Genomic DNA, 11,861 nt, shown 5'->3' on the forward strand with positions numbered 1-11,861 from the left:
GAGAGGGTTTGAGGAAAGCCGAAGCAAGAACCCAAGCAGGATACTAGAGGCAGGAACTGGAGCAGATGCCATAGAGAAACACTGCATATTGGCTTGCTCCCAGTCTCATACTCAGCTGTCTTTCTTACACAGCCCAGGACCAACTAAGGATGGCATCACCCATCCTAGACTGGCCTTTCCTACATTAACTATCAGTTAAGAAAATATCCCACAGACGTGCCCACAGGCCAACTGATAAAAGTACTTCCTCAGTTATGGTTCCCACTTCCTAGGTGTGTTCTGTTGATAACCAAGGTTTGTCATACAGAGGTTGTCTTTGAGGCTTAGAGGATGGCCACTTTGTCAAGTGGAATCCCGGGCTGAGTTTGAAAAGGAGCTGCAGGCAATGCCTCATGTTGTTTCCTCAACAAGTGAATGTTGACTGAAGAGATATCCACTAAGTTTTCTGTAACCAAAGCATCCCAAAGTTCAGAGGCCCAAAGCCCTGGCTCCTTGGTCAATTGGGTGGCATATTTCAGCTAGGCTGGGTAGGAGAGCTTTTCTCCATGACTGACTCTTCCTCCTGGAATCGATGGGCCATGGGGGCTGTTTCTTCTTACATAAAAGTATAGGTGTGTCCTGTGTCTGTTGCTGCCTGATATTTAAGATCCATTGGTCTCTGTCCATGGGGGCAGCAGACAGTAGGGAGAGAATGGGTGTGTCTAAAGAACCACCACCCCAAACATATGCCAGACCCACCACATCAGCTATCTTCCCTGGAAACATTACACACTGATCCCTCTGCTGTACAAATGGATGAATAAACAACAGTCATAGGGACAAATAGCTAAGAAAGATCTCACAAAGGCTTAAGGTAATACTGTCTGTGATGAGCCATTTGGTTATAAGCACATGCCTAGGCTCGCAGCCCTGTTCTTTGGAAGGAGAGGGACCATGGATCTTGGGAAATCTCTAAGTCTAATGAGATAACCTTGCTTTCTCTCTCTAGATGTCCACAAGGACATAAATGCAATAACCAGTGTGTAGTTTCAGGAGACTCAAGGGCTGAGAAGCCCACCTGTGGACTCTGTTTCTTGGATCTTATGAGGTGAACAGCTCTGTCCTGATACAACCTCCCACCATGATGTTCTGCCTCTCAATGGGCCGAGAAATAATGGAGCCAGCCACTGACAAGACCTGTGAAATTGTGAGTTAAAAGAAACCCTTCCTCCCTCAAGTTGTTGTCTCTCAGATGCTTACTACAGAGATGCAGGAGCAGGCTAATACAGACTGCAAGCATCAAAGAGCTAAGAAATGTGTTTAACTATCAGCCACATCATTACCATTTTATTATTACTAAACTCTCACAGTCCCAGACTGGGGATGTGGTTCAAATAGAAGAATACCTAGCATGCACAGGACCATGTGTTCCATTCCAGCACCACATAAAATTAGGCATGGTATTATATACTTGTGATACTAGCACTTGGGAGATAGAGGCAAGAAGATTGGCTATATAACAAGTTCAAGGCTAGCCTGGGACACATGAAATCCTGTCTCAAAAAAAAAGTCAGGGAAAGGAAGGAAGGAAGGAAGAAAGGAAGGAAAGAAAGAAAGAAAGAAAGGAGAGAGGGAGGGGGGAGGAAGGAAGGAAAGAAGGAAGGAAGGAAGGAGAAAAAGAGAAATTACTACCATCTACATGTAAATAAAAACAGCAGTTCACATATGTCTAAGAGCAGCTGGTCTCAGTTCCTCTGTGGAGAAGGACAAAGGAGACAAGTTAGGCCCCAGTTATCACCAGGGCCTGTGGAGAGCAAGTTGATCTCAAGTTTCCTTGAAAGTCCAATCTACTAACAACTCACCTTAAGAGACCCCTGGTCGCTGATACCAAAAAGGGCTTTATTATTCCAAATAGTATAACTTTCATTGTTGTTGTTGCTGTTGTTATTATTATTAACAAAACACCAACAAAAGACCTAATAATATCTTTGAAGGTATGAGAGTCCTTCAAAGGAAAATCTTTGGGATAAGGCAAGATGTTTAGAAAGGAGAAGGGCACTGTTTCAAAGCCATGCAAGGTAACATGACTGAGGATCCACATGATATCATCAAAGCTAAAGCTGAAGGTGTCTTGGATCATGTCTTGTGGAGTGTCTGAAGAATGAGAGGGAGGAAAATCAATGGGAAGAAGCAGGGGAAAGATTCTAGAATTACAGAGATAGCCTAGCCTAGAGAAGTAGGGGAACAAGAGACAACATGTGCACACACCAGATCTAGAGAAAGGACAGGATACTGGTGGGAGGAGGTGACGTCTGGAACTTTTCCTTGGGAACAAATGCACTTGATTTCAACACTGAGGTAATCCAACTTCACTGTGTATGTATGATGGCTAGAGAGTGGGGGCTTGACTATCATAAGAACTGGCTATTCCAGCCATGGTCAAGACCATGCACTGAAGAGTAGACAGCCTGTGAAGTCCCACAGAAGTAGAGTGACAGCTTCTCTCCTGTCATGACCTCAGGCAAGTTGCTTAACGTCTTGGAGACTCAGTTGTAGAAGACAGTGGGTTGTAATTATGCTGTCTCAGAGCTGCAATGAAGACATTGATCTGAGCTGCAGAAAGCAGCCTGGCTGCATGCAACCTACCATAGCAAGCGCTCAGTACAAAGTGTTGATTGCTATTCTTATGTACTGAGCCTAGTGTTAGCCTAATGATTCCAGCTAAAATGGCTAATTTGTATTAAGAGGAGAGTTGCCTTATGCAAATGAAATATCGAAGGAAAATGAGTTTCAAGCATTTAAGTTCAAAAGCTGTACAATTTCACTTCCGTCTCTCTCCATCTATCCATCTGCCAACCTCAATCTCTCTTCCTTCTGTCCCCTCTTCACCTTTCTCCCTATCTTTTTTCTTCCTTTGCCATCTCTTTTTACCTACTTCCTCATTTCCTTCTCCATATAGCTCAAATTCTTTTTGTTTCTGCATCTGTCCACACCAACCCTTTTACCTCTTTCCATCTTTCTTTCTCCATTTATCTGCATCCATTTCCTGATAGTTGTCTCTTCTTCCCTTCCTTGCCCTTCTGTCCACCCATCCTTTATTACTTTTCTCTCCCTTTCCATTCCTAGGTTTGGATTTCTGGTATGGGACCTTTTTCTTTTAAATCAGGCAAAATTTTTCTAAGCAGCAGTACAGATGACCCCTGCCATCTTCAGACATAATTAGTCCATAATGTTGTAAGCTCTCAAAGCTTCACTTTTTACATCATAGCTAACAGTAGACTCTACTGAAAGAGTCAAATCATCCAAGAAGCACTTTATGGTAATAGCCCATTTCCAGTTCAGTTTCCTCCTCCAGAGCCACCACTTTCAACCTTTTAAAGCTGATTGTCTCTGTATTTATCTCTGAATACATAGTGTGGTTTGAATTTTTATTTTCAACATTATATCTTGAGTTCCCTCTACAGAAATTAGTTGATTCACTTTACCAGACACATAATCATGCAAGAAATAACTTTCAGTGCAGTTAAGTCGCTTTTGGGTTAGAAGCCCCTTGGTAATAACATCATTATAATTGGGTGCATTTCCTTCCTAGTTGAGTCAAGTAGTTAGCTTACTATTTTCCTTCACATGTGGCATTATTTTCCCTGGAGTGAGGATCTCTCCCTTCTTTTGTTTAGTTTTCTATAGACTCATCACTAACTCAATCTCCAATACTCCAGTGGTCTAATTCTCCTTACAAGACATTTTGTCATTCTTTGGCTTTTATCCTCTTGCAGAAGCCTCCCTCAGAGCCTTTTATCCCTCTCCAATATGACTGTGGTCCTCCAGGTCTGTTATACAGATACAACTGGGGACACGCACATCAGATCTAGAGAAAGGACAAGGTATTGAAAGGGGGAGGGGATATCTGAAATTTTTTATTGGGATAAATGCACTTGATTTCAACACTGATATAATCAAACTTCAGTGTGTTGTGGATGTTGGCTAGGAAGTGAGGGCTTGACTGTCATAAGTACTGGCTATTTCAGCCATGATAAAAGCCATGCATGGAAGAGTAGACAGCCTGTGAAGTCCCACAGAAGTGGAGTGACAGCTTCTCTCTCCGCCATTGGCTTCATGACCTTGGGCAAGTTGCTTAATGTCTCAGAGGCTCAGTTATAGAAGACAGTGGGTTGTAACTATGCTGTCTCAGAGCTGTAATGAAGACACTGATCTGAGCTGCAGAGAGCAGCCCAGGTACATGCACCTTCCACAGCAAGCACTCAGTACAAAGTGTTGACTTTCAAAGCCACCTCTTGACTGCCATCTGGGAATTGCCTTCATCTCCTTGGTTCACCTCTCGGCTGTGTCTCTCATCTTCTTCTTCATAGTTGTATGCACTTTGGTGGAACCTGAAGTAGCTTTCTAAGACAATGTTTATGGGAAGTATTGTTTTGAAAATTTAAACTTATGAAAATATTATCATAGCCTTACATTTAATGAAGAGTAATAAATTCTGGCTATTTCTGAATTATTGGACTCCAATTCTAATTTGGAAATAGCAGTTGGAAATTCTTCCAGAACTTTGAAAGCATTGTTTCATTGCCTTCTACATTCTCTGTGTTGTTTTTGAGATGTTCAAAAGTATTTGTGAGTTGAGTTTTTGTAGATATTTAGAAGCTAATTGAACCCAATTTTCTGGAATTTTCTAGTGGTATGCTTTGAGACAGGCTGAGTTTTACTCATTGTGTTAGACAATGCTGAGTCCTTTCCACCCGGAAAGTTTGGGGAGAAATGATATTTCATCCATGATTCTCTGCCCTCTCATTCCTTCTGCTCTCTTTTTCTAGAATTTCCATCATGTCTGTGTGGAATCACACTGATCTCACTCTTTCAGCACCACACACTTTCTCCTTTGTATTTTTAATCTAATGTCTGGAAGATTTAGTTAACCTTCATTTTCAATACTTGTAAGTTATCTTTTGTTTTAATTTTCATTAGATACTTTGTCACCTGCAGTTTTCCTTTTATATAGTTTTCTTTTCTTGCTTCATAGATATAATATATTCTGTCTTTCTTCTGAGAGTATCAAGTTGTTTTCTTTAAGTTTTCTCCCTTTCCTTTTTTATATTTCTTGTTTCTTTCATTACTTCATAATTTTTCATATGACTATCCTCCATCTTCTTTCTTCTGACTGGGCACAGCTCTGTAAGTGTTCTTTGCTTATTGTACCTCTGTCTTGGTCCTGTGTGTATATTTAAGATCGGGCACTAAAAACATTCACAAAAGGGTTTTGTGTTACCAGAGCTGCCAACAGGGGAGGTTAGCATCCTGCACTCAGCTGAGATGGCTTTTGTTTGGCATCCCTGAAGTTCCTGCAGCTCTTTCCTTTTGTCTTGGGCAAATGCTTCTGAAAGAGGTCTTCTGCACCTGTTTTGAAGTGAGGGACCATTTGGAAGTGTGCTAGGAGCTGAGTTGCATTGGAGATAGATTCATGGGTTATGACATTGAGTTGTGCCTTTGTCTTTAGGATTCCACATAGCTAATAGACCTCTGTTTAGCCCTTCCTTAGAAGGGCTCTAGTCTCCTGCCAAGTCAAAGAAGAAGGGAACACACTACTACTGGCTTTCCTTCTGGTGCTAACTTTACTGCATGTAAAGAAAGCCCCCAATCCTAAGCATAATGGAGTCTACTAAGAATTGGCAGTAAGCATATCCCAGAACTAGCTAGTCTATTGCTTATTAGTCAACAAAAGGTTGCTGCTGGATATAACCTCATTCTTCTCTACTCTGTTTTTGTTGTTGTTGTTTTATGGGGTTTATTGGTGTGTGTGTGTGTGTGTGTGTGTGTGTGTGTGTGTGTGTGTGTGTGTGTGTGTGTGTGTATTAGCTGGTCTTAAGGAGTAATCAAAAGAGAAAATATATCCTCAATTCCTTGGGCCCCCTTTATCTTCCAGTGCCTATGTGATATCCTCAGAATAAACTCTTAACAAAGGTGTTTGGAACACTTGCCCCAGGCCTTTGGCTTGGACTCCTGTGATCAGAGTTCTCTCAGGAGCTGGGTCACCTCCTTGTCCTTGTGGTAGTCATATTGGGACTATATGATTGACAGTTGCCTGAAAGTCATACAAGAGGGACATTTCCCAAGTGAAGGGAGTTAATGTAGCTGTTACAAGTCGCTATGTCCCAAACTCAGGGTACCTTGCCCTCCAAAAAATGAAGATCTTGAGGAAGAAAAGATTTTCTTCAGTTGCTTGGTGTGTGTGTGTGTGTGTGTGTGTGTGTGTGTGTGTGTGTGTGTGTATGTTGTGTATGTGGGTGCACACACACACATTTATGCACTGTGTACGTGTTGAAGTCTAAGGTTGATGTTACTCACTGACTTGTTACTTGTGCGTGAGATGGGGTCTCTCATCATTCAGAGGCTCACTGACTAGTCTAGATTGGCTGGCCAGTGAGCTCCAGAGTTCTTCTTGTCTCCAGTTCACCAGCTCTGTAGTCACTAATGTGTACCACTGCACCTGTTGTTTTATGTGGTTGCTAGGAGTCCAAACTCGGGTCCTTATGCTTGTGTGGTGAGCACTTTGGCATCTCCATTTTCCTATTACAATGAAAACATTGGCACCATTTCAGAAGCAATCGCAGTAGTATCTCCCATGTTGTTTTCCCCCATTGTGTCCCCCAGAAACATCTGTCCCTGCTTAATGCCCCTGAATCAAGTTCTTAACACCATCACCCAGTGATGAATAGGGACAGTCAGGCTCCTGGACAGGCTCTGTCCCTGGAGAGGAAAGGAAGTGTTGGATGCAGAGGCTCACAGAAGTCTAGACACAGAACTTCAACAGTGTCTACAGAAAAGGACAAACATAGTGTCATTCCTTGACTTGAGGACCAGAGACAACAGATGTGCCATTTGTTTTGCTTTGACAATTGAAGTCCTGAAGGAAGGAGATTGAGTGTAGAGGTCTGATCTGTGCATCATTGTGTGATCACTCGAGTCCCTCAGTAATTTCAGTTGTATTGGACTCTGACATTCAAAGAAACACTGTCATCCTTTCTAAATGTTTAAATCCCAGCTAAAAACAATACTTAAAGTTCCTTTTGTGGCCTCTGGACACACATATCACAGGGAAGCTGTGGGGGGGACTGAGTCTTTGAAGGGCGTTCTTAATGGCAAGCTTTGAATGCAGTCAACCCCCGGTAACTCAGCGACAGCTTCCATGTTACTGTCCTTTTCTTACTTAACAAGAACAAAAGGCCACAGCCAGGCCAACCAGTCATACAGGATGGATCTCAGTGACATTTTTACTTCTGAACTTTTCTGATATAAAAGAGCCACCCAAGGAGGATCAGACAGCCAGTGTGAGGAAACTGACAATAAAAATCCATCTGTGCAGATCTCAGAAAATCCAAAATGATTAGGTAAAGTACTGCCTATTTCTGCCTAGAGAAATGTTGAATTTTTGTTTTTTTCTAAAATTAGTATTTGCTTATGTGTGATTTAACCAGAGATTCTGCCTTTTCTGCTCTTCAGCTCTGTAAAAATCAATCTCATCTTGGTTCTGTCGCTGTCTGTGGTGCACACCTTTTGGTGTTATCCAGTTTTCTCTTCTAAGGTAAGGGTTTCACTGCTGTTTCTGGTGGTTGGATCAATGGTTGGGGTGGTGGAGTACCCAAATTCAAGAGAATCTCAAGAAATATGTGACAAAAAATCATTTATTTTATTTTTAGACCTTTAGGGGAAAGTACGTGTAAACAGATTTATGAGATTAGTAGGACAGAAATTCATATGAGACAGTAGATAATTCTGGAATGTAGTAATTTGTTGTGAATTATTTGATGGTTGTGTCCTGCATGTGGAAATGACAGTTCCAATATAAAATGTTCATATTTTAGCCCATGACAATTTATTTATTGCAAACACATATACTCGTAATCATAGTAAATATTTTGCATTGAAATTGTATAAAAACAAAACAAAACCCACAGTGGTCATTTTTCAGAAGCAGAAAATTTCATAATTTTACCAAAATGTGTACTCTTTTTCCAGATGAAGAATGTAGGTAACATGTTAGATTCCAATAAAATATTGTCCAAAATATTTACTCATGTATTTATTCAAGAGTATTGGTGGAGGTCCTAACTATTTCTGGAGCTGCTCAGGACATCCAGAAAAATGATCACCTTTCTTCAGGGTATTTATGTTCCTTCTACAACATCTGTCCTTGTTTTTATGTCATTATATTATAATATTAAAATATCTGGTTGTTGATGACACTGTGAACTTTAACCTTTCTTCACTAAAATTTAACCTGTCGCGGTGTGATTACTGAGCTCACCATAATTTGAGGAACTAGTTTTAGGATAAAGAGAGGTCACAGAAATTCCAAATGACAGCTCCCCAAGCACCGTGATCTCGTTATTATATAACTGGGCCTCTCATTGATCTCCGCATCTGTCATTTTTCTATTTCCTGTTTACTGACTATAGTCTCTCTTCTGCCTTTCCCTCCTATGAGCATTCCACACTAATTTACTCATTGATCTCTTAAGACATGCCATTGATCAAGTGGGGGACTCACAAGCCATAAATGGGCATATCTTCTCAAGTGTCTTCCTGCTGCTTTCTCGTCTTTAGCCCTAAAGGTTTGCTCACAGCACTTCTGAACAAGAGGTACTTGTCCATAGCCATTTTTAAATTAAGAATTCTTTCTTCTGAAGTATGCAGAGACCTCTTAGGCTGTAAGGCAGTGTTTCTCTTTTTCCTGTGTTGCCTGTATTATTTCTAGCTTTGCTCATGAGGATGCTGTTCTCGTTACAGCCCTGTCAGGCAATAATGCCGTGGATGGTATTCATGGCAACCTAACTGTTTGGGGTGAGTGATGATGTAGTCTAATCACATAGGATTTCATCCTCTTGTTTAGAGCTTCATGGAGCCCTACAGCTAGGCAAGAGCACAGTGGCATCCTGATGATGGGTTGGCCCAGCTCCTTTCAGATCAGCCCAGTACACTGAGGTCTTTTTAGGGATGACCTAAGGGTCGCATAACCAGCGCTGGTGCTTTTCTTTTGTGGGATAGAAGCAGCATCATGAGCATTTCTGGAAAGAGTCAGTTGCTTCCTTTCTGCAATGATGCATAGGTCCCTTCTGCTAGAAATTTAAAATAGGAAGCATTTATCTATCATGTTGACACAGGGTAAAACTCAGAATTTTTTATTGTTTTTTACCATAACCAATATTTATAAAACCATCTTTGACTATTCCCAGTTCAAACAGAAAACAACAACACACACACATACACACACAGAGAGAGACAGACAGACAGACAGAAACACAAAGAAAGACAGATAGAAGGGAGAGAACAAAAGGGAGAGAGAGAGAGAAAGACAGACAGACAGACAGACACACACACACACACACACACACACACACACACACACACACACACCGTGTGTGTGTGTGTGGGGGGAGAACATCTTCTTTCCCCAGGGGCCATTGCGAAGGTTTGCTTGGGAGTTCTGAGCACTAGAGACCCGTCATTCACCCAGCCAGGGCAAAGAGTTCCAGGGAGTTTGGTGGATTGCAAACTTCATCACAATACCCAAACAGAGTAATTCAAGGCAAACTTGTCTCCTACACCAAACAGCAAAAGGTGTAAGCTTTTGGACGTTTTACTTCCTGCTGTCTCTTCATTTCTAGTATAATACTTTAGGCCTTCTTTTACTGGAACTGAGAAACCAGGGCTTGAAGTCAGCAGTTGGAAAACAGCACCATCTGCAAGCCTGTGGTCTCCTCACCGAGAACCAGGGAGCCAGTGGTGCTGGCTTCCCACAGCTCTTCTCTTTGCAGGGAGGAGGCCCAGAAAGTGTGTCACTCCGAGAAGGCTCTCCCAAGGTCACTGCTTTATCAAGGACAGGATTTGGCTAGCACCTTGCTAGTTATTAGACTTCTCTTGAAGCCACAAAAGGGAGAGAAAGCTGCCAAGTGTCAGCAGCTCGCACCAGAGTCCTGGATCAGTGCTGCCACTAGGTTTCAGCAGCTGTGACCGGAGGTGGCCTTGGCTCTGGTGTTTGCCTCCCCATCCACACAGTGTGGGACTGGACTGCAGCGTCCTTGGGCCCTGTTTGAGCTCTGGGGTTCTGGATCTGTTTCTTCCACCACTGAGCACTCCAGCTCTGTGATGTGCTATCTAGGCCTTGAGCCACGGTGAGGGCTGGAACCACAGCCGAAGGTGAAGATGTCAGGGTCACTCAACGGTCCTGCTTTCTGGAAATCTTGGTGGGCAGCCACAGACAGCCCAGAAGGAAGTCCAGTGCTTTGACAGACCTAGAGTTGAGTCACACTGGGTGACTTTTGCCAGGGGGAATTTCTTTTAGTTAATTTAATTTTAAAACGAGCTTATAAAGCAGCAGTTTTCCTTACATACTTAGGACAATAGAAACTTTTGTGAGAGGGTGTCATGCAGCCCAGGATGACCTAAAACTCATTCAGTTTTAGTGAGTTGTTTTTTGTTTTGTTTTTAAGTTTTAAGGAGTCAAAACGACCTTAAACTTAAACTTCTTTTTTAAAAATTTTCAATGATTTATTTATTTTTATTTATGTCCATATGAGGGTTTTGAGTACCCTGGAGTTACAGACAGTTGTGAGCTGCCATGTGGATGCAGGGAATTGTACCCAAGTCCTCTGGAAGAGCAGCTAGTGCTCTTAACCACCAGGCATCTCTCCAGCCCTGACTTTAAACTTCTTATTCCCTTGCTTCCATCTTCCAAGTGCTGAGATTTTAAGTGTATGCCACCATACCAAGTTTATACAGTGCTGGGGCTCAAACCAAGGACTTTGGGTATGCTAGCCAGTGCCCTAACTACTGAGCCATATTCCTAGCCCCTGAGGGAATTTTCAGTAGCATTCCTGGGACTAATCAGAGTCTTCAAATATTCCTTATGAAATAATGGCAACATGATCATCATGTGGACTATATACAAAACGTCAGAATAAAAAGTAGGGAAGTCAACTGTAACCCAGATGCTATCTATGTTGAGTACATGTTGTATTTCAGCAATGTTTCTCACCATTAAGAAGGTGAGACATAGTGACGTCGTAGTCATAAAGGTTTTGAAAATCATTGCTGTTGAAATAAACTTTTAACCCAGAAGCTGTATCTTCTCCCTCCTCCCCCATCTAAATCACCAGGTGACTGGGAAACCTGATTACTTTCTCATCCTACTGAGCAGCTGCCCAACCAGGCTGGAGGGGAGCGATGGACTAGCTTTTCTAAAGCCAATTTTGGAGAAGACATCGATGAAAAGGTCCTTTCGCAACGGAGTCGGCTCAGGGGTGAAAAAAACTTCATTTCGAAGAGCAAAGCAATGAATAAGTGTGCAAAGGACTCTGGGAATTAATCTCAAGCTATGTAGAGTGTGACTGATGTGCTAAAAAGCTGTTGTATCTTACCATGAGCTGTTGCTTCCCTCCTCATCCTCAGACGAGGCCCTCATATCCTAACTGGCTCCAAGTAAATTAAGTTTTGGGGGAAAAATGCAAACCTGTTTCAAACTTCCACCGGTGATTGGAAAAGGATTTCTGTGCTTAGCTAGTTACTTCTCCACGCTGGCTTTGATCTTGAGTTGGCCGCCATGCGTGGGTGTTTTTACTGTCATATTAGTGTGATTCTTCTCCTGCTGTCTTGCTGTGTTGTAACACCAAATGCAGTGGTAGGTATATGCTATTTCTCCCTTAAAATACAATTTTCTCAAACAACTCAGCTGAGCTGATTCTTGTGGGTTGCACTGCTTCTGTTTCTAAGAGTCTCGTGACATTCCAGCGTGAAGGTGAACAGTACAGCTGGATCCATCAGTTGATTAATTGGCACCTGCAACAAGTAACTCCCAGGGCCCTCTGGGTCTGT

The 11,861-nt window shown here is 42.2% G+C and overlaps 1 protein-coding gene across 1 annotated transcript in view; it reads left to right on the plus strand.

Moving 5' to 3' along the window:
- Nps (neuropeptide S) overlaps positions 1-11,326 on the plus strand; it is a 93,517-nt gene extending 82,191 nt beyond the window's left edge. The window contains exons 3-4 of the mRNA XM_036177600.1: positions 7,469-7,573; positions 11,147-11,326. Of these exons, the coding sequence (XP_036033493.1) occupies positions 7,469-7,573; positions 11,147-11,326 (285 nt within the window). The remainder of the gene's footprint in view (positions 1-7,468; positions 7,574-11,146) is intronic.
- Positions 11,327-11,861: the final 535 nt, after the last annotated feature.

This window comes from Onychomys torridus, chromosome 1 (assembly GCF_903995425.1).
Source record: "Onychomys torridus chromosome 1, mOncTor1.1, whole genome shotgun sequence".
NCBI classification, from domain to species: domain Eukaryota; kingdom Metazoa; phylum Chordata; class Mammalia; order Rodentia; family Cricetidae; genus Onychomys; species Onychomys torridus.